This window comes from Lycorma delicatula, chromosome 1 (assembly GCF_047948215.1).
Source record: "Lycorma delicatula isolate Av1 chromosome 1, ASM4794821v1, whole genome shotgun sequence".
NCBI classification, from domain to species: domain Eukaryota; kingdom Metazoa; phylum Arthropoda; class Insecta; order Hemiptera; family Fulgoridae; genus Lycorma; species Lycorma delicatula.
The window spans coordinates 74,993,484-75,016,605 of NC_134455.1; the positions used below are offsets into that span (position 1 = coordinate 74,993,484).

The window sequence follows — 23,122 nt, forward strand, 5'->3', positions numbered from 1 at the left end:
TAAACAACCTGGTCACACTTTCCAGCAATCAGTACTGGCTTTACATCATCGATCGTATGATCCCCTGTCCATTACAAATATAGAAAATTTTCGTTCCAGACGTTTTCATACGCAAAATCCAGTCCAGTACTAATTCATTATTCATCCTTGCCCTCGTATGGCAATATCAGCTGAAAAATATTCACATTTTGGAAGTTTTTCTTTTAAATATTAATTTTTTTCCGGTCCGAAAGTACTGTCAACATTACTGAGCAACGTTGTTTTTCGTAACTGGCAATTCGTAAATGAACACTCTTTGGACTACTTTCAATTGTTACTGTTGATGGAACTTCGAAAGCGGTAACCAGTCCGCATTACCAATTTCATCTATGGACTAATGTTCCTTTTTTGTGAATTTAAATATATCTTAAAAACTCTATCAATTTACCTTCATATGCTTCTGGTAGCTGCTGTTCTACTGTTGTCCTTCTTTGAATAGAATAACTATGTCGGCAAATAAATCGTCGTACCTCGTTAAGACTAGCTTTAAATTCATCCCTACCGATATTTAGTCATCGGCGATTTCCGAGGCTTTCATCTGACAGATTTCTGTAGAAATCGCGTAAGCAGACTGATGTACATTTCATGTATGCGCTGCAGTATTCTTCTATTTCTGGATATTTTGCGTTTTTCGGCGAAACTACTCTTTTGTTTTTATTGGCTACGAGAGGTTAGTTTTTCGTCATTCACGAATGCAGGGCTCTGCTATGTAAACCTTTCTGCCTATTTCTTACAATTTAAATGCTCCTTTGGAATTTCAATATTAGAACTGTGGGTGTTCTATATAAGGGTGTGTGCGAATGTTAGAACTGTGGGTGTTCTATGTAAGGGTGTGTGCGAATTTTGTATAATGCTGTATGCTACAACTGTCTGGGCTCATCGAATGAGGTACAAATATTAGGGAAATATTTTGTTCAGAGCCCAGTGACTCCTATTGCTATCTGATTGGTGCCTATAGGACTGTTTCTGTAGAGGATACTCTGGTCCCTTGTGCGTCTCAGAGTGTCCTGGTGGTATATCTTATTGTCAGTGTCTTTTTGGCTGTCGGTCGTGTGTGTACCTTCCGACAGTATCGAGGTTTTTCTGATTTTAAGGCTGTATCATCTAAAAGCGCATATTAATTTAGACTCAGCATCTGTAGCTCTGCTACGGTGTGATTGGCGTGGATTTGTACGACGCGTACTCGCCTCAACGCGGCGAAAGGGTGGCAACGACTGCTGGTCGTTAGTCCCCGTGACAGAAAAGAGGCTTTGCCTCTTAGTCCTTCTGCGCTCTTGTCAGAGCGGGGGCCGTAATCTGTGGTTCATTGTTGTACGTCTAGTACTACAATCAATCGTTCCAGTAGCGGCGAAGAGGTACGTAGCGTGACAGGAGAACGTAAGGGTCTCCAGCTGCCCGTACTGGCTGCGGGCAGTCGTCACATTGTGGGCTTGCCCAAATCAGTTATAGGAGACAGCGAGACGTTAGAATCTAGTTCTTTTAGGGAAACTTCGGCCATGTCCGATTTCCAAGTAGTAAAGCAGTCCAGGCGGAAGAGGAAACCAGCGCCGGTGCCATCAACAAGCTCCTCCGAGGACGAGGTCAGCGAGGCGATGGACACAGGGGCACCCACCCAGGTGCGGTCCTCCCCTGCAGTTGATGCGTTTAAAAGTTCTAAGGGCAGACCTGGTAGTTCTGCCCAGCTGTTGAAAGTAGTCCAGGAGGACCTGGACTACTTGGTAGATTTCCTGTCGCTTCCAGGCGGGTTCAGCTCGGGAGTGAGGAAGACAATTCTCCCCCAGCTGGGTAAGCTGAGGGAAGCTTTTGTGGCGGTTAGTGAGGGTTTCGAGGCCTTGGCCTCCAAGCCCCAAGAGGTCAAGGCTCCCAAAGTGGTCGTTCAGGCCCCGGCGCAGCCCAGGCGCTACGCCGAGGTCCTGAAGACCAAACGTGAGGCCAGCAAGGCGGTAAAAAAGCCCGAGGTAATTTTCGTAAACAAGGCAGAGGGCTCAAAAACCACAAGCCAGGAATTGAAGCGCGATTTCCGGGAAGCCCTTCGTGGTGACCGGAATCGGCTTGGGATTCGTGATATTAGGGAGACCAGTAAGCGTTTAGTCGTCGTTGCTGACAACAAGGAGACAGTCCGAGTCATCAAGGACTCTCCAGCGGTACAGCAGCTTGAGGTCAAGGTGGACCCCAAGCGATTGAGGAAGCCCCGGGTCATTATATATGACATCGAGCGGAGTCTCTCCGATGAGGAGGTTCTGTCTCTCCTTCGAGAGCAGAACACTGATTTGGATGCGGCCACGTTCAAAGAGCAGTGTAGGTTAGACTTTAAGACTGGAAAGCGTGATGCCTCTCGGTATCACGGCGTTTTTGAATTAGGTGCTGGTCTCCACCAGAAGTTTTTGTCCGAGGGTAGGGTCTTCGTTGATTTTGCCTCTTGCCGCGTCAAGGAATACCTTGATGTGCAGAGGTGCTTCAAGTGTTGTAGGTTTGGCCATAGGGCCAAGTTCTGTAAATATGCGTCGGTCTGCGCGCATTGTGATGAAGAGAGCCACAAGCGTGAGGATTGTCCGCAAAAGAAGGAGGCTCCGGTCTGCGTTAACTGCAAGCGGTTACGCAGAAATCATAGGCACTCCATCAACAGTAGGGAGTGTGGTAGCTATTTAAGAGCGGTTGAGGTCTACTTCAACTCGCTCGATGGTTAGGTTCGGTCAACTCAATGCCCAGGGTGCCTATGCGGTCCAAGTCGAGTTAGGTAACGTCGTTGAAAACCGGAGCCTCGATGTCTTGCTTCTTCAACACCCGTATGTTGTCAAGGGTGATCTGCCAGGTTTTTCAGGCTGGAATAAGTTCCACGTAGGTGATAGTAAATCCGCCGTTCTGTGCAGGAAGTCTATTGATAGTGTTTTTATACGGCAGGCCTCTGACACGCATCATGTCGTTGTTAAGCTTGCTGTGGATCGTTTCGACCTAGTTGTGGTTAGTTCGTACTTTCAGTACAGAGATCCCACTGAATTACATTTGGAAAGATGGGATAGAATTATCAGGCTGGTAGCGGGTCGTCCTATTCTTATAGGTGTTGATGCGAATGCCAAATCGCTTCTTTGGCACAGTGGGATCACAGACGACGGCGGAGAATTGCTAGAAGGCTTCATCGCGCAGCATCGATTAGAAGTGTTTAACGTCGCCGGTGAGTCGGCAACGTTCGCCGGCGCTGTGGGATTGCGGAGGACCTTCCTTGGTACCAACATTAATGTTACCATAGGCAAGGATATCCCAGGTAGGATTCAGAACTGGTCTGTAGTCGATGATTGCGAAAGCGACCATCGGCTCATTGTCTTTGAGTGGTTAGGTGGGCTGCGCGATGTCTTTAGGGCGGACGTCCTTGTTCAGCAGGGGCGCTTCTTGCACAGGCGGGCAGATTGGCCCAAGTTTTCGAACATTCTTGCGGCCAGGATGCGGGTGTTCACTCGTACCCTGGACGAGATCCCATTACATAACCTGGCAGAGGATTTCTCTTCTGCGGTGGTTGAAGCCGCAGAACTCTCAATCCCCCGAAGTACGGGTCGAGAGAGAATAGCTGGTTGGTGGTCTCGGGACTTGACTGCGGTAAAACAGGCCGTGGGCCGACTCAGGAGAGCCGCACAACGTGCGCGTGATCCTGACCGGCGCGAGGCTTTGTTTGCGGAGTACCGTCAGAAAAGGAACGAGTATTTTCATAGAATTAGGACTTCTAAACGAGGTTCCTGGCGCTCTTTTGTCCAAGAGCAAGGGAATAAAGACCCTTGGGGAGTTGTTTATCGTGTTCTTGGTCATAAACATAGAAAGGACAATCTTCTGTCGGCTCTCTCGACCCAGGACGGCGTTGTTGTTGAGAAAGATTGGGTTCTATCTCTTCTGATGGACGATCTGCTCCCCGATGATACCGTGGTTGGTGAGACCTCGTATCACCGGAGAGTTCGAGCGGCGGTTGTAAGTTTCACTACGGACTCTGTGTCTTTGGAGATTACTGAGGCGGAAGTCCGCCAGGTAATCTGTAGCCTTGCTAGGAACAAAGCCCCCGGATATGATGGTATCACGGTGGAGCTCCTTGTTTCGCACCCTGCCCGTAATTCTTGGCCCGTTGACTAGGGTATTCAATAGGTGTTTGTTTGCCGGGTATTTCCCGGCTTGTTGGAAGCGAGGAATTCTGAAGCTATTGTTCAAGGGTGGCGACAAGGACCCCACCGTTAGTTCTTCTTACCGTCCTCTGACGCTCTTACCAGTTGTTGGAAAACTTTTCGAAAAGGTTCTTTACCTTCGCATTAATAGTAGGCTCACTTTAAATCACATGCTGATGGACGACCAGTATGGCTTTAGACCCGGTAAGAGTACAGAGGATGCGATTATTAGGGTCCTGAATCTGGCTTCGGGTAGCGAGTGCAAGTATGTACTCGGTGTCTTTTTGGACATATCCGGGGCATTTAATAACTTGTGGTGGCCCTCTGCCTTGTTCCAATTGCAGAAGCGTGGTTACACGCAGGGAGAAATTAGGTCTCTCTCGAGTTATTTCAGCGACAGAACTGTCGTCCTTCGTGACGGCAGTTCGCAAGTAGGAAAGACCCTGTCTAAAGGATGTCCGCAGGGCAGTGTATTAGGTCCACTCGTCTGGACCATCGAGTTTGACTCCCTCATGCGGTTGCGCTTGCCTGGTGGCTGTCGCGTCGTGGCTTAAGTCGACGATGGGCTGCTGCTGGTTGAGGGTAATTCGCGTGCTGAGATCGAGCTTAGAGCGGCACAGGCATGTAGGGTTTTGCGGTTGTGGAGTCTTCAGCATAAGATGGTTTTCAGTGCGGAGAAAACCACTATGATGTTTTTGACGGGCCGTTTAGCTGCAACTCGCCATCCGCGGGTTGTGATGGACGGTCGGTCAATTAGGTATGTCACTTTTCAGAAATATCTGGGTGTTATCCTTGATGAGAGGCTTCTCTTCAAGGAGCACCTTCAGTATGTAACGAAGAAGGCAATTGATGCTTTCTTCGGCGTCCGTAGAGTGGTCCATCCCGATTGGGGGTTGAATTTCCGTACCATGCGGATTCTTTATAAAGGCGTCTGTGAGGCCATTATGTTGTACGCTGCGCCCGTCTGGGCTCATCGTTTACAACACCAAAGCTATAGGGACATTATTTTACGAGCCCAGTGTCTTCTTCTGTTAGCGGTTGTCGGTGGTTACAGGACTGTCTCGCGAGAGGCAGTGACTGTGATCGCAGGCATCAAACCTGCGGATATTTCGGCTACGGAACGTAGCCAGCGGTATGTTGCTAGGAAGGCTGGCCTTCTTACTACTGGGCGTATGCGTGAGATCGAAGACCAAGGTTTTGACTCTTGGCAAGTTAGGTGGAACACTTCTTTGACAGGTCGTTATACGCATGGTATATTCCCCGATGTTAGAGAGTTGCGAGCGATTAGCTGGGTATCCCCAAATCGGCATATCACTCAGTTCCTTTCAGGACATGGTGCATTTATGGACAAATTGTCTAAGTTGGTTGGTTGATTCCGGCTTCTGTCCGGACTGTAGGGTCGACGAAACTGTGGACCATGTCCTCTTCATATATCCCCGGTACGAAGCTGAACGTACCAGAGTAACTAGGGAACTCGAGAGAGTAAACTCTGTTTTGGATCTACGAGTCAACTGGAGGACTCGTAGAGAGTGGAAAATAGTTGCTGGCTTCCTTCGCTTCCTCGCCCTGAGCAGGACCGCCGAAGGAATCTAGTAGGTGATAGGACCTGGGTGGCTAGGGACCGCCTGGGCAGTTGACTGGCCGAAGGTAGGCGCTTAGGCAGCGTGCCTCGGTTAGATGTATTGGTGGTATGCATTGAATCAGGCTGTCGGCGGAGTTGCGGCCGTTGTCGGCGGGCGGAATTATTCTTGCCCGGCGGGTGCGGTCGCGCTCCGACGAGGGCATTTTGAGCTTAAGTCACTGTCGGCGGGGCTTCTCTGGGTGCTGCTTAGGTGGTACGTAGGGAAGTCTTGGCGGCAATTGCGAAAGATGGTGAATGTCACGCGGGACTCCGCGATGGCGCTGTACGGGAGTAGGCGTTTATTCTCCTCTCCCGGGCAGACCGGAACGGAGTCAGATAGAAACTCATTAGAGTATTAAGCGGGGTTCTTAAGGGAACTAGGTCTAAATTTCGATGTTAAACTTTAGTGGGAAGTTTATTGTTGAGGTTGTTAGTGCGGTCTGTGACATTCAGATAGTGGCTCTTTATAGTAGGATCTAGGCGCGGGGCCTTCTTTCCACGGTTAGGTTTCTAGCTTAGTTCTTGAGGGCGACGTGGTAGCTGCAGGTGTCCGTTGTCTTCATTCTGAAGGCATAAACATGTAAATCTATCTCGGGGTGAATTTTTACCGATGTAGATGTCCCTTGGGGCATCTGCAACGGTGGCATCTCTGCGGGGCCTGAACTGTAAGCTGTGGTGCGCATCAGTTTGAGAGCGAGAAGAAGTCCTCCGTTAAAGCCACTGCTGGCTAGGAACGGAGGGGGTGGTGTAGCGACCGGACACGCTACGAGGTGGGTTCTTCTCCCCTCGGGGGGGGGGGGGATCGAGATGTTTCTGTAGAGCCGGTCCTTATTATTTCTGTATTATGTTCAATAATATTCTTGCGACTGAGCGTCAATTACTCTTATGATGCTAAGAAGATATGCCAATTTACCTCTAACGCCAAAAAAGAAATAGACGGCCAGGGTTTCCATTTATGGCAGGTCAGATAGACTGAATCGCCCGATGGAACTTTTCCTGATATGAGAAGTATGCATGCAGGTAGTTAGGTGGATTTCCCCCCATCGTCATGTTAAACAGTTTCTTTCTGGACATGGTGCTTTTCGAGATAGGTTGGTCAGATTTAGTTTGATTAATTCAGGCTGTGTCGTCCGGAGTCTAGGGCCATTGATGATGTGTGCTACGTCGTATATGTCTGTCCTAGGTACGAAGCTGAACGAGTGAAACAAGCTGAACGTACCAAGTAGCTAGAGAGCTTGCGAGGATCAATTGTGATTTTGATCAGCAAATTAACCTTTCGGCTAAAAAACCGAAAGGGAATGGAGCATAGTTACTGGCTTCCTTAGATTCTTAGTCCTGCGGAGGATGGCTGAGGGGGTCTGATGCTATTATAAATGTATAGATAGAATAGCAACTTGGGTGACTAGGGACCCGCCTGGATGCTTACTTCGCAAAAATAGGCGTTTTGGCATCGAGCACCGGTTAGCTTTTGTGGTCGCTGTGAGGTTGAGATGGATGTGTGGAGAACTCTGTGATGGAGCTGTGGTGTGGGAGGGCGTAGGTATTGACCTCTCTCTCGAAAATGGACCAGAGTACAGAGAAGTAGGGTGTATATTCGTTACAGGCTTATTAAATTGGTTATTCTGTTTCTTGATCTTTAGGTAAATCAAGAGTAAATTCAATTTGAGAAAATTGAATTTTAAGATAAAATTGTTGCTACCGATCAGATTTGTTTTGTTGGTATGAGGATAGTACTTTTGGTGTCTAAGGACTCAATCAAGTAATGATATGAGTGCATAGCATTACTTGTTAGATATAGGAAGAGTTTTTGTGCGAAACCTTCAGTGTTAGCGGAAGGCGCGGGGATCGTGCTTTCACGAATCGGTTAATCTTGATAGTTGTTGGTTGTAAGTTATGGTAAGTGGTCGTGGTTGGCAGAGACCACACGAAGGCGATAGTAGGTTGCGTAAATACATTGGTGGAAATATCTGCCGAGGCATTTGCATCGATGGCATTCTGTGTTGTATGACCAAGTTTAGAGGGTCTAAAAGACGGCCTCCGGTAAAGCCAATCAGGACTAGGAACGGAGGGGATGGTTTGGCGACCGGGATTGTCACAAAACGGGTATCTTCCCTTATGTTGGGGGGAGGGTCAGGATGCTCCTTTGGATACCCAATAACACGTAACATGTCTGCAATAGTGAATGAACGCAGCCTCTTTTTTTCACTCTGTAGTTCCACGAAAATTTTACGTACTGAACTATCGTCACATTAAAAAAAGTATCGTAAAATGACTACAAAATGATCGATAAAAATGTTTTCATATGAAATAAGAATAGCCTATGTGTGAAAAAGCTGCAAAGAACAGCTTCCAAAAAGTCTGGCGTACGTCATAGGTAAGAGTTTAATTTTCTAATACCGGTTATTACTCGTAGCGAAGTTTTTTGAAAGTTTTTATCTAAATAATTTTATTTCGCTGGATATAGATATATAGTCAAATAAAAGATTTTGTTTGACCATTATTTATGGACTAATTATAAATATATAAAAGTTTAATGATTATATCATCATCAATGTGAAACCTTAAAATCCACGTACGACGCCCAGGCTACTCTTGCAACCGTTATTCAGGGCAAAATATAGCGCGTTGTACGTGGGTATATAGGGTATAATGATACTTTGCGCATAAGAAAATGAAAATATACTGTGCTACTAAATTTCAGAGATTTAATATTTCGGATGGGAGTGGACAGTAACTCTCGCAAGAAAATATTGTAGGCGGTGCCTTGTCTAAGATTAATGTGACCAATCGTCCTCCTTTACGGAGAACAGTTTATCTGTCCTCCCTCGAAAAATGTCCTCCTGCATGTTCTCCTTTTCGATATTTTAAAACTCTGTAAATCTCTGAATTCAGATTGAATGTTGATACTCTACTCTAGTTGCAGCACTTGCCATAAAATTCAATGTGAAGGATATTTCTTGTTCAGATATTTCCAGCGAATTGTTAGAAGATCATACATTGACAAAAAATAATTCATTCAGTAGAAAAGTACCCATTTAAATAATACTTAATAGCATGTAAGCATAATTATTACAATATAAAATGTTACAAATGTTTTTATTACGCATTTATCATATTATAGTGTATTCTCTATTATTGTTGCAATGAATAATGTTTTTTTTAATTACGATATTTTTTCTTCAATTTGTTTGTGTCATTTTTTTCACTGTAAAAAAGTTGCTCACCTTATTTAAGATCGGCAACATACAATAACAGTTTAAAAGATTTTGTTAAAAGCTTTACGTTTTAGTATTTTCCTCTCTACAGTAGTTATTGAGAAAAAAATTCAAACCCTCTTTGTCTTCGTTATAGAAATGATTACTTTTAATTATTATACATGCTTTCTTATTCACCTATAAAAACGAACGTAGTAATTTCTTATTTAATGCAAATAACACTTCCTTATTGAAATAGCGATTACGTAAAAAGTTGCCATTAATATGTAAATCTTTGGTCCATAAAACACTTGAATTTAGCAAATACAATATGAAAAGATTAGCTGTTAGCAATAGATAAAGAAAACATTGTACGCTTTTCACGTAAGCGTAAATTTGAGTTTACTGAATAAAACTTTTAGTAATGAAATAAATATTCAGTAGGTTAACAGACAATTGAGTGTTGGGAGGGGAGTAAAGTAAGACTAAACTAAATTAAAAAAAAAATTATTGTAATTAGTATTATGTAGTAAAAGTTATTAAGCTTCAATCTTATTAGCAAAAATACAACGCGCAATTAGTATGAACAGCATTTTAGATAAAAATAAATAACTCAAAGAAATAAATAACATAGTTTTTAACATAAAGTCTAAAACCATTATAAGATGTAAAAATAATTATTAAAAATAAATGTCGTAAAAACTAAAACTTAATTACTTTTCAATGATTATTGTGCAAAATCAACTTTCTTAAAATTTCGATTTGAGTAACTTGCTACATTAATAAACTACAATATCGACTGTCAGTTCCTCATATTGCCGAAAAAGTGGTGTTTCATTCAATAGTAAAAAGAAAAGTAAAGCTTAATATTATTCAAACGTCATTTTGCAGTAATATAGACTTTAGTGATTGGGTGGAAAAATAAAATATTGGGATTGGAGAAAACGTTTTTTCGTATTCTCTCGGTAGATAGCTTTAGGGTCGCATAATTCTGGTAACATGTTGCATAGCATGACAATGATGTATCTCCCTCTGGTCGACTGAAAAAGCCAATGAAGTCATGGAAAAAACTGACCAAGACGTTAGCAGTCGTGAAATCAGTAACAAACTAAACATTGAGCACAAACAAATTTAAATCATTTTAAGAGGGTTGGATACAAAAAATATTCGATGTTTTGATGCCGCATGATTTGATAATGAAAAACTCAATTGATCGAATTTCCATCTGTGAATCGTTGTCAAAACGAAATCGAGCTATTTTTAAAACGGTTCAATATGTGCAATGAAAAATAGATCACGTAAGACAATATTATACGGAAAAGATCGTGATCGAAATAAAATGAAGCTCACAAACAGTGGTAAAGCTTAGATTGACGCCAAGAAAAGGTTATGATGCTTTGTGTGTGGTGGGATTGGAAAAAAATTGTTCACTATGAGCTGTTACCGTCAGGTCAAACGATTGATTCTAATCTCTACTGTCAACAACTGAAAAGATTACGTCAGATGTTTTTGTACATATTACACTAATAAATAAATTTTCACTAAAACTTATATTTAGACTTAAATGGAAATTAACTAATTTTTATAAAAAAGGAACCAGATATTTCTCTATCACACCAATTATTAGAGACGTCTTTCCTAATAATTTTCACAAAATATAAAACTTGTCTTAATCAAATTACGAAAATAACAAATAATTCTTTGAGGATTCAAGACTGAAAAAAAAATAATTCTTTACGAAAAAAGATAGGATATCATCCCCGAAATTTCCATCTACGAAATACTGAACTATAGAGAAATATAGAAGAAGAAAACATTTACAAAGTTTACCAGAAAAGACAAAAGAATCAAAAAAATATTTCACGTCCGGTATCCATAAATGGAAACAATAATAGGGAGTTAAACTATATATTTTTTTTTGTTAAACAAAATTTGAATCCTTTTGAAGAAAGGACTCTTCATTTATTTAAATTGGTTAGTAATGGGTGAAATTGTTCAAATGGATCTCAAAAATAACGCAATCTGACAATTTTGTGCCCATTTTTACTTCCTTTTCTAAATGAATAAAAAATAATTTATCTATCTATATATATTATACATAATACACTGTTTGTCCGGGAGGTTTTTTATGCGAAATTTCCTTAGCTATCTTTTGATGCTTTTTATTTTTACGTACGATTAAAAATAAAGCTGATATTGGTGGAAAACTAAATGTCTTTCCTTTATTTAATAATTAACAAATTAAATAGTTAATCGCTTACGTCCACTACGACACACTTTTACTCCACATATTTTTTTCCGAATCCATTCCAATAATTTATTTGTTGCAGTAAACTTTTTCAAGGTTAAAATTTCTGTTGACTCAGCTATTATTTTATTTTTAATGTTCATATAATTTATTATACTTCAACGAATATAATCATTATTCAACCTGTTGTATTGAAAATTCAATTAAAAAATTGTCCTCGATAAATATATATAAGAGTACGTTTCCTAAATTCTGTTAATGGTTTTTTAAAATATCATTAACATGAATTCACCATACCTAGAATTATTTGGTGTCTATAATTTGGAAATTGTTTAAAAATCATTGAAGTACAGCGTATTAACAACGCATAATTAACGATAAGAAACTGTTTGAGTAATATTTTTATCTTCAGTCGAGAAAAGTAGAAACTAACTTTCTGTTTTACTACAATAGAGATCATAAGCTCCACCAGTTTATTTTAAACCGTATTAAATTTGATTGTTTCACAATAAACGTTAAGTTTGAGAGTTCAAACAAGCTTAGATTTAATTCTCTTTCAACCAATATTTAATGCTTCTTCGTCAGATATTAATTTTACTAATTTTTTATTAAATTAAAAAAAAAAAACTCTACTAAACATATCTAACTAATACGAGTGTAAATGTACGCGCGTGCACGCAGCGAAAATATTCGTACTTCTCTCAAAATAGAAATCTTAAGCAGAACTCATATTATTTCTTAGCAATTAATTATATTTTACTACCAGAAAACTGTTTAAATTTTTAGAACGACTTTCTAAATATATTGTTTCTATTAGAAGAAAGTCATAAAAGTCGACAAAGAGTTTTATAACTTTCCCGGCCAAGCCTGGTCGACGGACAGCTTTACCTCGACAGACTACTACTAAGAAGAAAAATTAAATGGAACATTAAGATTTATAAATATGTATGTAAAGAATTGTATTAAAAAAATTATTCAACTCTTTGAATAGAATTTTGACAGTGATCGTATCTTGCCAGAAGATCTTTAGTATTTCGTCCGGGATGAGACTGAAAATCAAAGAAAGTAGTCCATTTCCTTGTCTTAATCCTGTTTTAATTTCGAAGGGAGCACCTAGATATACTCTGAATTTAACTTTAGACGTTGTGTTTGAGGGTTAGCTGTGAGTTTGGTTGTTTTGTTATCTATCCCGTATTCATTCATCTTTATAGCAATGTCAAAGATTCGATGTCATTTTGAAGTCCACAAATGTAATAAATGATGTTCTGTTTCAGCTTTTTAATTCATTTCAGGATGAGTTTCAAATATAGGATTTGCTCTGGTCATGATAAGCCCATCCTTAATCCTCCTCATTGTATGTTTATTTTAGTATTTTTTTTTCTAAAGTAAAGATTAACTTATGTAAAAAAAAATTATCTAATTAAAAATTAACTTATCTAAATAAAACATCATAATTTTCTTAAATATTTCGAGTGAAAACCACTTTGAATTCTAGAATAATACTATTAAATCTAATATAAAGCAATGAAAAAGAAACATATAAAAATACTTCAGACCATCTGGTGGTCTTTTTTTTTTTAAATAAAAGTAAATCATCGAAATGATCCTATTTGGTGAAGAAAAGATTTGAACATAAATAAAATAAAAAGTTATAAAATTGATCATTACAGACGATGTTGCTAGACTTTCGTGGAATTTTCAAACAGCTTAAAATTTATTTCTTTTCCAATAATAAAATTGAAAATTATTGTTATCTTTACTAAATTTCCCTTAATAAATAGTGTAGCAATATAATGCATTGTTCTGTAGTAATTAATTTGTTACTTTCCAAGTTTTACTTATAGCTATGATGCATGTAAAGCATTGAGAAACAAGTGGTACTAGTCAGATTGGTTTCTCCGTGAGTATTAATGTTCATTAGACGGTCAGTTCCTGTGGAAAATAAATGATTTTGTAACTCTTAGGACCTAAGATTTCGGTCGCCACACTCCTCGGTAGACATTTCCATCAGTGTATTTACACAACCTGCTATCGCTTTCGTATGGCCTTCCAATCACGACCGCATACCATAACTTACAACCCTCAACTATCAAATTAACCGATTCGCGGAAGCGGGATCCCTGCGTCTTTCACTAATACCGAAGGTTTCACACAAAAAATCTTCCTACATCTAACTTCACTTAGACTATACACTCAGATCATTACTTGATTGAGTCTTTAACACCGAAAATACTATCCTCACACCAACAAAACAAGTGTTGTTTGCAACAATGACAACGTTTCCTAAAATTCAGTTTACTTTCGATTTACCTAAAGATTAAGAAACCGATTCCCCAAATTTAATAAGTCTCTATTGAAAATATTCCCTATTTCTCTCTGTTCTGGTCCGCTTTCGGGAGCGAGGTCAATGCCTACATCCTCCCACACCGCAGAGTACTCCCACACACCCATTCTCATCGTAACACCGAATATCTCAGCTAACCGGGGCTCGATGCCAAAACTCCTACCTTGGAGAAGTAATCACCCAGATGGGCTCGTAGCCATTCGGGTTGCTGTTATATCTACATCTATAATATCATCAGACCTCCCTTAGTCATCCTCCGCAAGGCTAAGAATCTAAGGAAGCCACCAACTATGTTCCATTCCCTTACGGTTTTCTAATTAACTTGCTGATCAAAACCAGAATTGATCCTCACAAGCTCTATAGGTGCTGCTGCTGCTGCTTCTGCTGCTGCTGCAACAACGTACATCATCAATGGCTGTACACTCGGGATATCTCGAAAAGTAGCATGTCCAAAAAAAAACTGTTTAACATGCCGATTGGGGGAAATTCACCTAACTACCTGCATACTTCTCACATCAAGATAAATACCATGCTTGTAACGGTCATTGGACGATTCTGTCTCTAACTTACCTGCTATAAATGGAAACCTGGGTTGTCTATTTATTTTATGCGTTCAGAGGTAAGTCAGCATACCTCTGGTATTATCAGAGGAAATACTACCAAACAGGGCAATGAGAAAATATTTCATTCTAAACTTACCTCAGTAATTTCCGGATGATTTTTCTTTTTTTTTTAAGAAAAGCTATACTACAATTGGAAATGCTTGGTGTCTCGCGTCAGATCGCCTACTATATTGTGATATAAAATTTCTTATAAAGGAAAATGTGGTTACTTATTTACCAACCCTAAACTACCGTAAAATGATGTAAAAAAAACCCAGCAGAGTTGCAAATCTGGGCTAATGAGAGCTTTACTATCGACAGACTACTACTTAGGGTGAAAATTAAGTGAGAATTAAAATAAATTACTAGTAAAAAATTATATTAAAAAAATTACACGACTCTCTGAGTAAAATTTTGGGATAAGGGACACATAGTGAACGTAATCCACTCCTTAATCAATTGCAATCAATATTAAATGCTATCCATAATTAAAAATCATCGCATAAAATCTGTTAATTCAGTCTAGAGTCTTTTCATAAGTAAAAAGATAACTGACGAAGAAAAGAAAAAAAACGAAAGGATTATTATTCATCACTCTTGAATTAAATTATCCTAGTAAATAACCAAAGTGAACACTAATGTAATCTAATGTAATGGAATCATCTAATTAGTAAAAGAATGCGAGTTCAGAAACTATATGAAAGAAAAAAGTCACCCCCTCCCATTATAGGGGTTTAAATATGAACGAGCTTCAGAAGAAAATATTTTAGCTATCTAAGAGATATTTTATTAACTGACAAAAATTTACATACAAAATTTTGACATAAGGGATCCACAAGGTTCATATCTCGGTGCTCCAAAGACTAACTGTGAGCAAAATGGCACTAATGCTTATACAGAAATCAAACTTCATCTAAATCGGTCCATCCAATCTGGAAATATGAAACAAAAAAACCGGCCAATATATATATATATTTTTTTTGAGGGAGTCGTGAAAGATTTTCAAAAATTTTGACATGCAAAATTTGACCTGATTACCATACTTTCCCGTATACAGGTGTCCCACGAAGAAACGGAGATATTTTCAGGACATTTTCTACTGGGGAAAATAATAAAAAAAATGTAATAAGCATTATTTTTAAACATTCTTCGGTGTATCAGCATTTACGTACGAAAGAGTCATCTTCGACGTGTTCGATTTCTGTTAACGTGAAGTAAATGATCGTGTTACTGATGAAAATCGTAAGATTCAGTATGTTAGGCGTAGCCCAGGCACTAGTACAAGGCAAATTTTATGACGCGGTGGGTTGTCAAAGAACAAAGTGTGGTGCATCTTACGCAAAAAAAATCTTTATCCTTTCCGCCTGCAGAAGGTTCAAATTTTCAGCCAACAGATTATCCCCAGCGATTTTTGTCATCGGCTTCTAACCAACTCTGATAAGGTAAACTCAGTTCTAAACGGCGTTTTCAATTCTAAAAACGGTAATTTATGGAGAGAAGACAATCCACATGGTACTGTGGAAACTAATTTCCAACATACGTTTCGCACTAATGTTTGGTGGGGCATTAGTTATGACAAAATTCTGGGACCGTTTGTTTTCAATGAAAACCTTACGGGAGATGCATACGTTCATTTCTAGAAAAATAATTTTCCGGCGCTTTTGGAGGATAATTTTCCGGCATCTTTACAAACTAGATTGCAACTGATTTTCCAGCACTATGGTGCAACGCCACTTTTTTCTTTAATAGCTAGAAATCACATGAATGCTAATTTCTTAAACTGGATTGGACTTGGTGACCAGTCAATTGGTCACCACGATCATCTGGCTTAATGCCACTAGATTACTTCATTTGGGGCCACATGAAAACGATAGTATACCGACAAAAAGTTAATACTGAAGAAAAGTTTCTCATTAAAATATGAAATGCTATTGAATTTGTATGAAACGATCCCGAGATGATACGGAAAGCCACCGGAAATATTTTTCGTCGGGCAGAGCTGTGGAGGAGAGAATTTCGAACAATTACTGTAACTGACGTTTGTTAATCTATTTCCATTTGCCTCATGTATTTTATTTTTTTCGTTTGTTTGTCGTGTATGCTCACATTTTTATTTTACCTGCTACTGGCGCAGAATGGACTAATGGTGGTGCGCCGGGCGGCTGCGCACGGCGATTCTCTCCGGCTAGAAGCAGCCTGTTGTCAATTAAATTACAAATTATTTCATTTAATTTCTAAGCGTTTTATTAGTATTTTTATTTATTATTATGCTCAAAAACCATTATACGCCCACAACGCTTCCGTTAGTTAGTTCTTGATGGCGCCACTGAAACGCTGTATCGAAATAAGAAAATAAATAAATAAAATTTTAAATATAATCTAACAAAACTTAACCTACGCTCGTTTCGCTCGCTAACCTTGACTAGCAAGCAAAGCGAGGATAGGTTAGGCTTGGTTAGATTATGTTTATAATTTTATTCATTTACTAGCTCTACCCGCCACGCTTCGCTGTGGCACATTGTGGTTGCATGGATGTGAAATGAGAAACAAAACAAAGCATACGTTTCATAGAAGTTTAATTTTGCAATACTTGTGGATACACAATATTTTTTGTTTTTCCACGGTCTGCGTAGATAATAAAGGCTATCTGGTTTGCCGACTCGGGAACACGCAACATACAGTTGCCCATGTGAGAAGCAATCCGCATCTAAATCTAAACCACACAATTCTAAAGATTGACCTTGAGCTTTATTGATTGTGATTGCAAATGCCAATCGAATTGGGAATTGCAATCTTTTAAATTAAAATGGTGTATCGGTCGGGATTATGGGTATTCGAGGAATGAGGACATCTTCACCTTTGAAAGGCCTCGTTAAAATCGTTACTTCCACTATTTATTCATCAATTTCTTAACTGCAAGTCGCGTGCCGTTGCAGAGTTTTGGCTGATTAATATTCCGCAACAAGATAATTGTCATTTTTTGATCGAACCGTTGCTAGAATCAATCTAATGAGGAATGTTTTCCCAGTTCCTCCTGGCGCATCCAAGAAGAAGGTCCCCCCAACTCCGTCATTTATCATTTGCATTATGCAATCATAAATGCCTTTCTGTTCACGTGTTAATTTGGGAATGTTTGATTGGACATATGACTGAAGATCACCAATGTAGTAACTCTGTTCACGGCGTAAATTCACATCAAATGAAGCAATCACAGCTCGGGTGGGTGCTGGCATTCCCAATTGACTAAGAACTTTATTTGCAATAGCTAAGCACTTGTCTTCAATATTTATCAATGCTTCGTTGTAAATGCCTTCTGTAAATTCCATGGTCATATTGGTATTTTCTAGGCGTACTCTATGCAAAATATCCTTAGCCATATGGGATCGATATCTTTCCCATAACTCTGTGGGAGATGAAGGGAAGCAAGCGGTCTTATAATATAATATAATTGCGAATAATGCGCGAATTTGGTTTGGATGTGCAGTGTTGCACGCGTCATTAATACATATATCCCACTGTTGGTCGTTTTCTAATAAATTCAGAGCTTGGTGAAAGGCGCAGCTCAATCACGACACGATCACACAAAAGTACCTCGATTAAAGTGAATATTTAATTCAGATTGTATAATAATCTGAATCAGATGCAAGTGGATACGTTTTTTTTTTTGTTAATAAACAATGTAATTGGGAACAGGTATTGTTTCAAATGTGATTACGGCTGTCGTTAGCTAGTATAGCGAGTGTTCCCCTCGCTTCCGGCAGATGGCGCGGTCACTGGTACACAGCTGACCGTTAAAAAAACTTTTTTCTCGTGGTCGCGGGTATGTGACTGATGCGAAAAATAGATAAAAACAATCTTTGATGAAGGTTATATATCGTGCTAAAATTTGAGCTCAATCGGTGCAGAACATTTTGAGTTTTTGAAGCCGTACACAAACGAACTTAACATTTTTATTTATATAAATTTTCTTGTTTCAATAAGCATTTCAGTGGCGCCATCTAAGAACTAACTAACTATAGAAGCGTTGTGGGCATATAACGGATTTTGACCATTATTATTTATTTATTTTTTTTAAATTTAATTTTATTAATAAAAAAAGGAATTATTAATTAATTATTAGCAGTAAAAAAAGGATTCTTTATTTAGAGGGAGAGAGTCGTTGGCGCGCCAATAGCAGCAGCTGAATCGGCAACTAACACACACAGAAGACTATACGAAGCTAACTCCCTGATATCAATATGCTAGTGTTACATTACATTTTTATTAAAAACTATTAAATTCTGCATCTACTCATTCCTTAAGCCTATTTTAAATATTAAAATACAAAAAGGTTCAGAAAAATCTTTTCTAACATTTCTTTTTTAAAAATATTTCTCTAAAATGCTTAATATTCTCACAGACATGAGGATACGGATACGTCGAAGATCAAGGGAGCAAAGCCTCTGACTGGTTAGTGCTATATCAAGAATAATATTAGGCGTAGAATGAATAATACGATTTTCTGTCAATTGTTCGTCTGTTTTGCTTCAATAAAAACCGATTTTTAAACGTTTTTATTTACATTTTATTGGCTGTATTTACATTAATTTTTTCATAATAAAATTCTCTACAAGCTTTGTTAATGGGGTTACAGTTCTGGGATCTGTTTTATCCTATTTCCCAGCTCAAATTACATAAGAAACCACCGACTTTACTCCTTGATTGGGGTCCCAAAAATTACAGTAGGGCTTCTTTTTATTAGATCAGAAATCCAGGGGAAATCTTTCGCTAGCCGTAACTTGATAGCAAAGCGTTTCCAGTTCTATATTTATACAAACTTTTTTCATTATTTCTCCAGTAGAAAATGTCCTGAAAGTTTCTTAATTTCTTGCTGGGAGATTCTGTATAATACACTATATATTTATTTAAATAAGGATTTAAAACTATCCCCACTTTGAAGAAAATATATATTTCAAGTCAATAGATTGAAATAATCAAATATTCGAAAACAATAACATGAACTTTTATGAAACTATTTCCGAAAACTTACAATTACACTGGGATGTATAACTATCCAGACTGCTTACATCCGCGCTAGCCAACTAAAAAAAAAAATGAATTCACTATCTAACAAATCTAATATAGTATTCAATTAATGAATCGCTTCAAATTAAATTTATTGATAATTTTCTGTAATTGATAAATTACGTATCATAATTTTTATCGATCTTTGTTTTTACTGGGTTTTCTAATTGTCTTTTTTGTAGTCGTACAGCACAAAAAAATACGTAATTTTATGCCTAGTTTACACTAATTATAAAGTTAAAGTCTGAAAAGATTGATAATTTTATTTATTTATTTACTTATTTCAATATGGCATTTAAGCAGCGCCGTAACCAGTGCTTACTTCGACAAAATAGGCGTTTTGGCATCCATCCCCAGTTAGCTGAGATATTCGGTGTTAGGATGAGAATGGATGTGTGGAGTACTCTGTGATGGTGCTGCGGTGTGGGAGGGTGTAGGCATTGACCTCGCTCCCGAAAGCGGACTAGAGCAGAGAGAAATAGGGAATATTTTCAATAGAGACTTATTAAATTTGGTGAATCGGTTTCTTAATCTTTAGGTAAATCAAGAGTAATTTAAATATCAGTAAATTGAATTTTAGGAAAAGTTGTCGTTGTTGCGAACAACACTTGTTTTATTGATATGAGGATTCCGTGTTTAAGGATTCAACTGGTCCTAATACTTTAACTGGTCAAGAATGATCTCTGATGTAATGCCTTGCATCCAGGGCGGTCTCACGGAAAGTTCATGATTGTTTGCTTATCGCTATAGAATGGTAGGAGCGACAAAAAATGCAATTCTACAGAGATTCTTTATTTAAAACGATTACTTGATATTGAAGATCATAAACGAAGATCAACATTAAATCAAGTACAGATAAAAGACTTTTTTAAGAAGAAATAATATTCTCAAAGACATATTTTGATTACTGTCTGCCACTAATTTTTTTCTATTAAACATGATGTAATTGTTTTAATTTTTAAGTAATTATATTTTTTTATAGCACACAGTAACTTAACTCAATTTCTCTTCAATTAAGTTTTTAAATGTCATTTTTTAAAAATCAGAAAATCAATAAATTTTAATTTCTTTCAGATAAATTTTGTGAATTATGATTTTTTTATCAACAAATTTTTACTCATATGATATTTTTTTATGTATTACTCTGTTTTTTATTATGTTTTTACGCATGTTTTTATTATGTTCAGTAATTTTTTTAATTTTACTGAAATACATTTGTTTTTTTTAAATATTTTCGTGTTTTTCTTTAAATTGCAATAGTTCACCGAGCCCTCAAATTTTGGAATTTTAATTAAGCTCATTTCCCGTCGTCTTAAAATGGTGAAATTTTACACAGCCACGTAAGTCGGGTCACAATACAATATTCTGTTAATTTCATACATTTCTATATTATATATATATATATATATATATATATATATACGTATATGTCTAAATATAATACAAGGAGAACTTCTTGAGGAAGGGAGCTGAAGATTTAGCTATCAATCGGTTGATTTTTACAATCGATTCATTGTTAGAAGAGCAGGAGATGGCTGTGTTAAAGTGGATTTTAATACAACTGGTGTAAAAACTTTATGTATGCTAATCATCTGATTTAATTATAATAACTCGTATCATTTATACCCTTGTGTGTGTGCGCACACACACAAAGTATTAACTAAGAATGGCAATCATTAAATAATTTTTCCAGAGTTATACATAAAAAAATTAAATTTAGCAATGCTAATACCCCTAAAAGGACTATTTTTCGATATGAGACTATTATATCAAAGGGATCCCAGAAAGCTGTCATGGAGAACAATTAAAATATTTTAAATGGGAAGGTTAAGACTGTGACACATTATTTTAATGATAAATAAAACAAATTTGACGTAAAAAACTTTCTTATACTACCTTTTAAAAAACTACTCAATTATGAAACACTAAAAAAAAAAGAAATAAATTTTAGTAAATGCTTCTATCTCAAAACGATCTATTTTCCGGTGTAAGACTATTACTTAGAGTGTACTATTGAGCACTTTTTAAGGTAGCTATGTAAAAATAGATAACATTTAAAATGTTTGAGTTGCTTCCTATAAGAACGTTGTGGTGGTCTCATAAGGAAAATAGATCATTTTAAGGTAGGATCATTTGCTAAATTTTATTTTTTCTATGTTCAACAGTTGAAAAGTTGTTTAAAGGTTCTCATGTTACACGCTGTATGTATATGTGTGTGTGTGTGTGTGCGCGCGCGCGCGCGTGCGCGCGCGTGTCAGAAGAAGAAAAGGAACTTGGTCAATTATAATCCTTTAACATAGCATTTTCTCAAATTAGGAATGTTAAAATTCCTTAAAATTTATTATAAATATAATAAATAATTAAGCTATTTTTCAAAGATTCATTACACATTTTTAATAAATCATATTATTTTAATATTATCTTGATTGTTTGTGGTTGACTAATTCTATGAATAACGAATATATTTAAATTCTTAGATAAAACCATTGTAATAATTTGTAAGTGGGATTAAATTAACGGAATTGTACAAAAAAAAAATCTGTTTTTCCCCCCTTTTTTTTGCAAGGAGAACAGTGTAATAGTTATAATCGCCCGTAAGCCATAGCTAATAGATCGATATATTGCAGAATAAATAACAAAAACGAGTTTATAATTATAAAAAATGAGATGTAATAATACAGTTTACAAAATAAAATTTATTACTACAAAACAGCAAACTAAAAATCGAGTTGAAAAGATCCTACAAAATAAAAAATGAACGCATCAAAAAATAAAAATGATACGCATCTTTGTTACACAAAGATGCGTATAAAAATTCATCAGTCATAAAAAAGAAGAGAAAACAATGTTACTACTAATAAAAACAAGAAAATATTCTGTTTGAATAAGAAAAATTAGTAATCGTGTTTTAAAAATAAAAAATTGAAAGTGTATAAAAATAATGTAAGTAAATGATAAATAAGAAATTAAGAAAAATAAAAGTAATAAAAAGAGAGATTCCAATTTACATCTCATTTAAAAAAATGTGAATTTATATTGTATTACTTTCTCGTTTAAAATTTTAATATTTAAAGAAGTTAAAAATTATATTACTTTTAGAAGAAAACAGAATGAAATTAATATAGCTTGATATATAAACACAGAAAAAAGGGAAAACTATTAACTTGTTTAATTTACCTTATGAGAAAACAAAAATTACTTGTTATATGGGTTTTTAAAAACCTTTCTATAAATAATGCGACATATAAGGTAAAAAAACGTATTTTTTAAGGCGAAAATAATTTAAACTAAGATATAAATTAATAAAGTAAAAATATTACCTGACGATTTTTGCAGATAACGGAAACCAAAAAAGACAGCCACAAGTACAATAGCTATAAAGCAGGAGATCACTGCACACCTGGTAACCGGCGAACTCATGGCGCGACTGAACTAAACTGACTGAAAACAGATAGGCAACAGTAACAAAAAAGAAAAACAGCGAACGACACCGGCGCTACCGATAGGCTACTCTCATGTTGTAACTTCAACTGATTTAAAAGATGACGTGTAATTAAACTTCATCTCACTAAAATCTAATCAAATATTATTATTATTTGGTATCCTGTTTATTAATGTTTACTTTTATTAACAATCTCATTTCTTAACCATGATTATTTAAAAAATAAATTAGTTTGAATTTTACATTCTCTACTTATGTTATTGTAAACTACACAAGTAGTTTGTGTAGTTTACAGTAACATTCTTATAGAACTTAAATGTATTTTATAATATTGTCAGTATAAAATAAAAAATTAATAGCATTTGTTTTTTTTTTACAAACAATGAATAGATAAACTAAACTGGCAAGGAAATAGAAAAATCTTCT

General features: G+C 37.1%; 1 protein-coding gene across 1 annotated transcript in view; it reads right to left on the reverse strand.

The window, feature by feature from the left end:
* The window catches only part of LOC142319426 (aminopeptidase A-like), a 58,732-nt gene extending 35,969 nt beyond the window's left edge, over window positions 1–22,763 (reverse strand). The window contains exon 1 of the mRNA XM_075356701.1: window positions 22,575–22,763. Coding sequence (XP_075212816.1) covers window positions 22,575–22,674 — 100 coding nt within the window. The 5' untranslated portion in view covers window positions 22,675–22,763. The remainder of the gene's footprint in view (window positions 1–22,574) is intronic.
* Window positions 22,764–23,122: the final 359 nt, after the last annotated feature.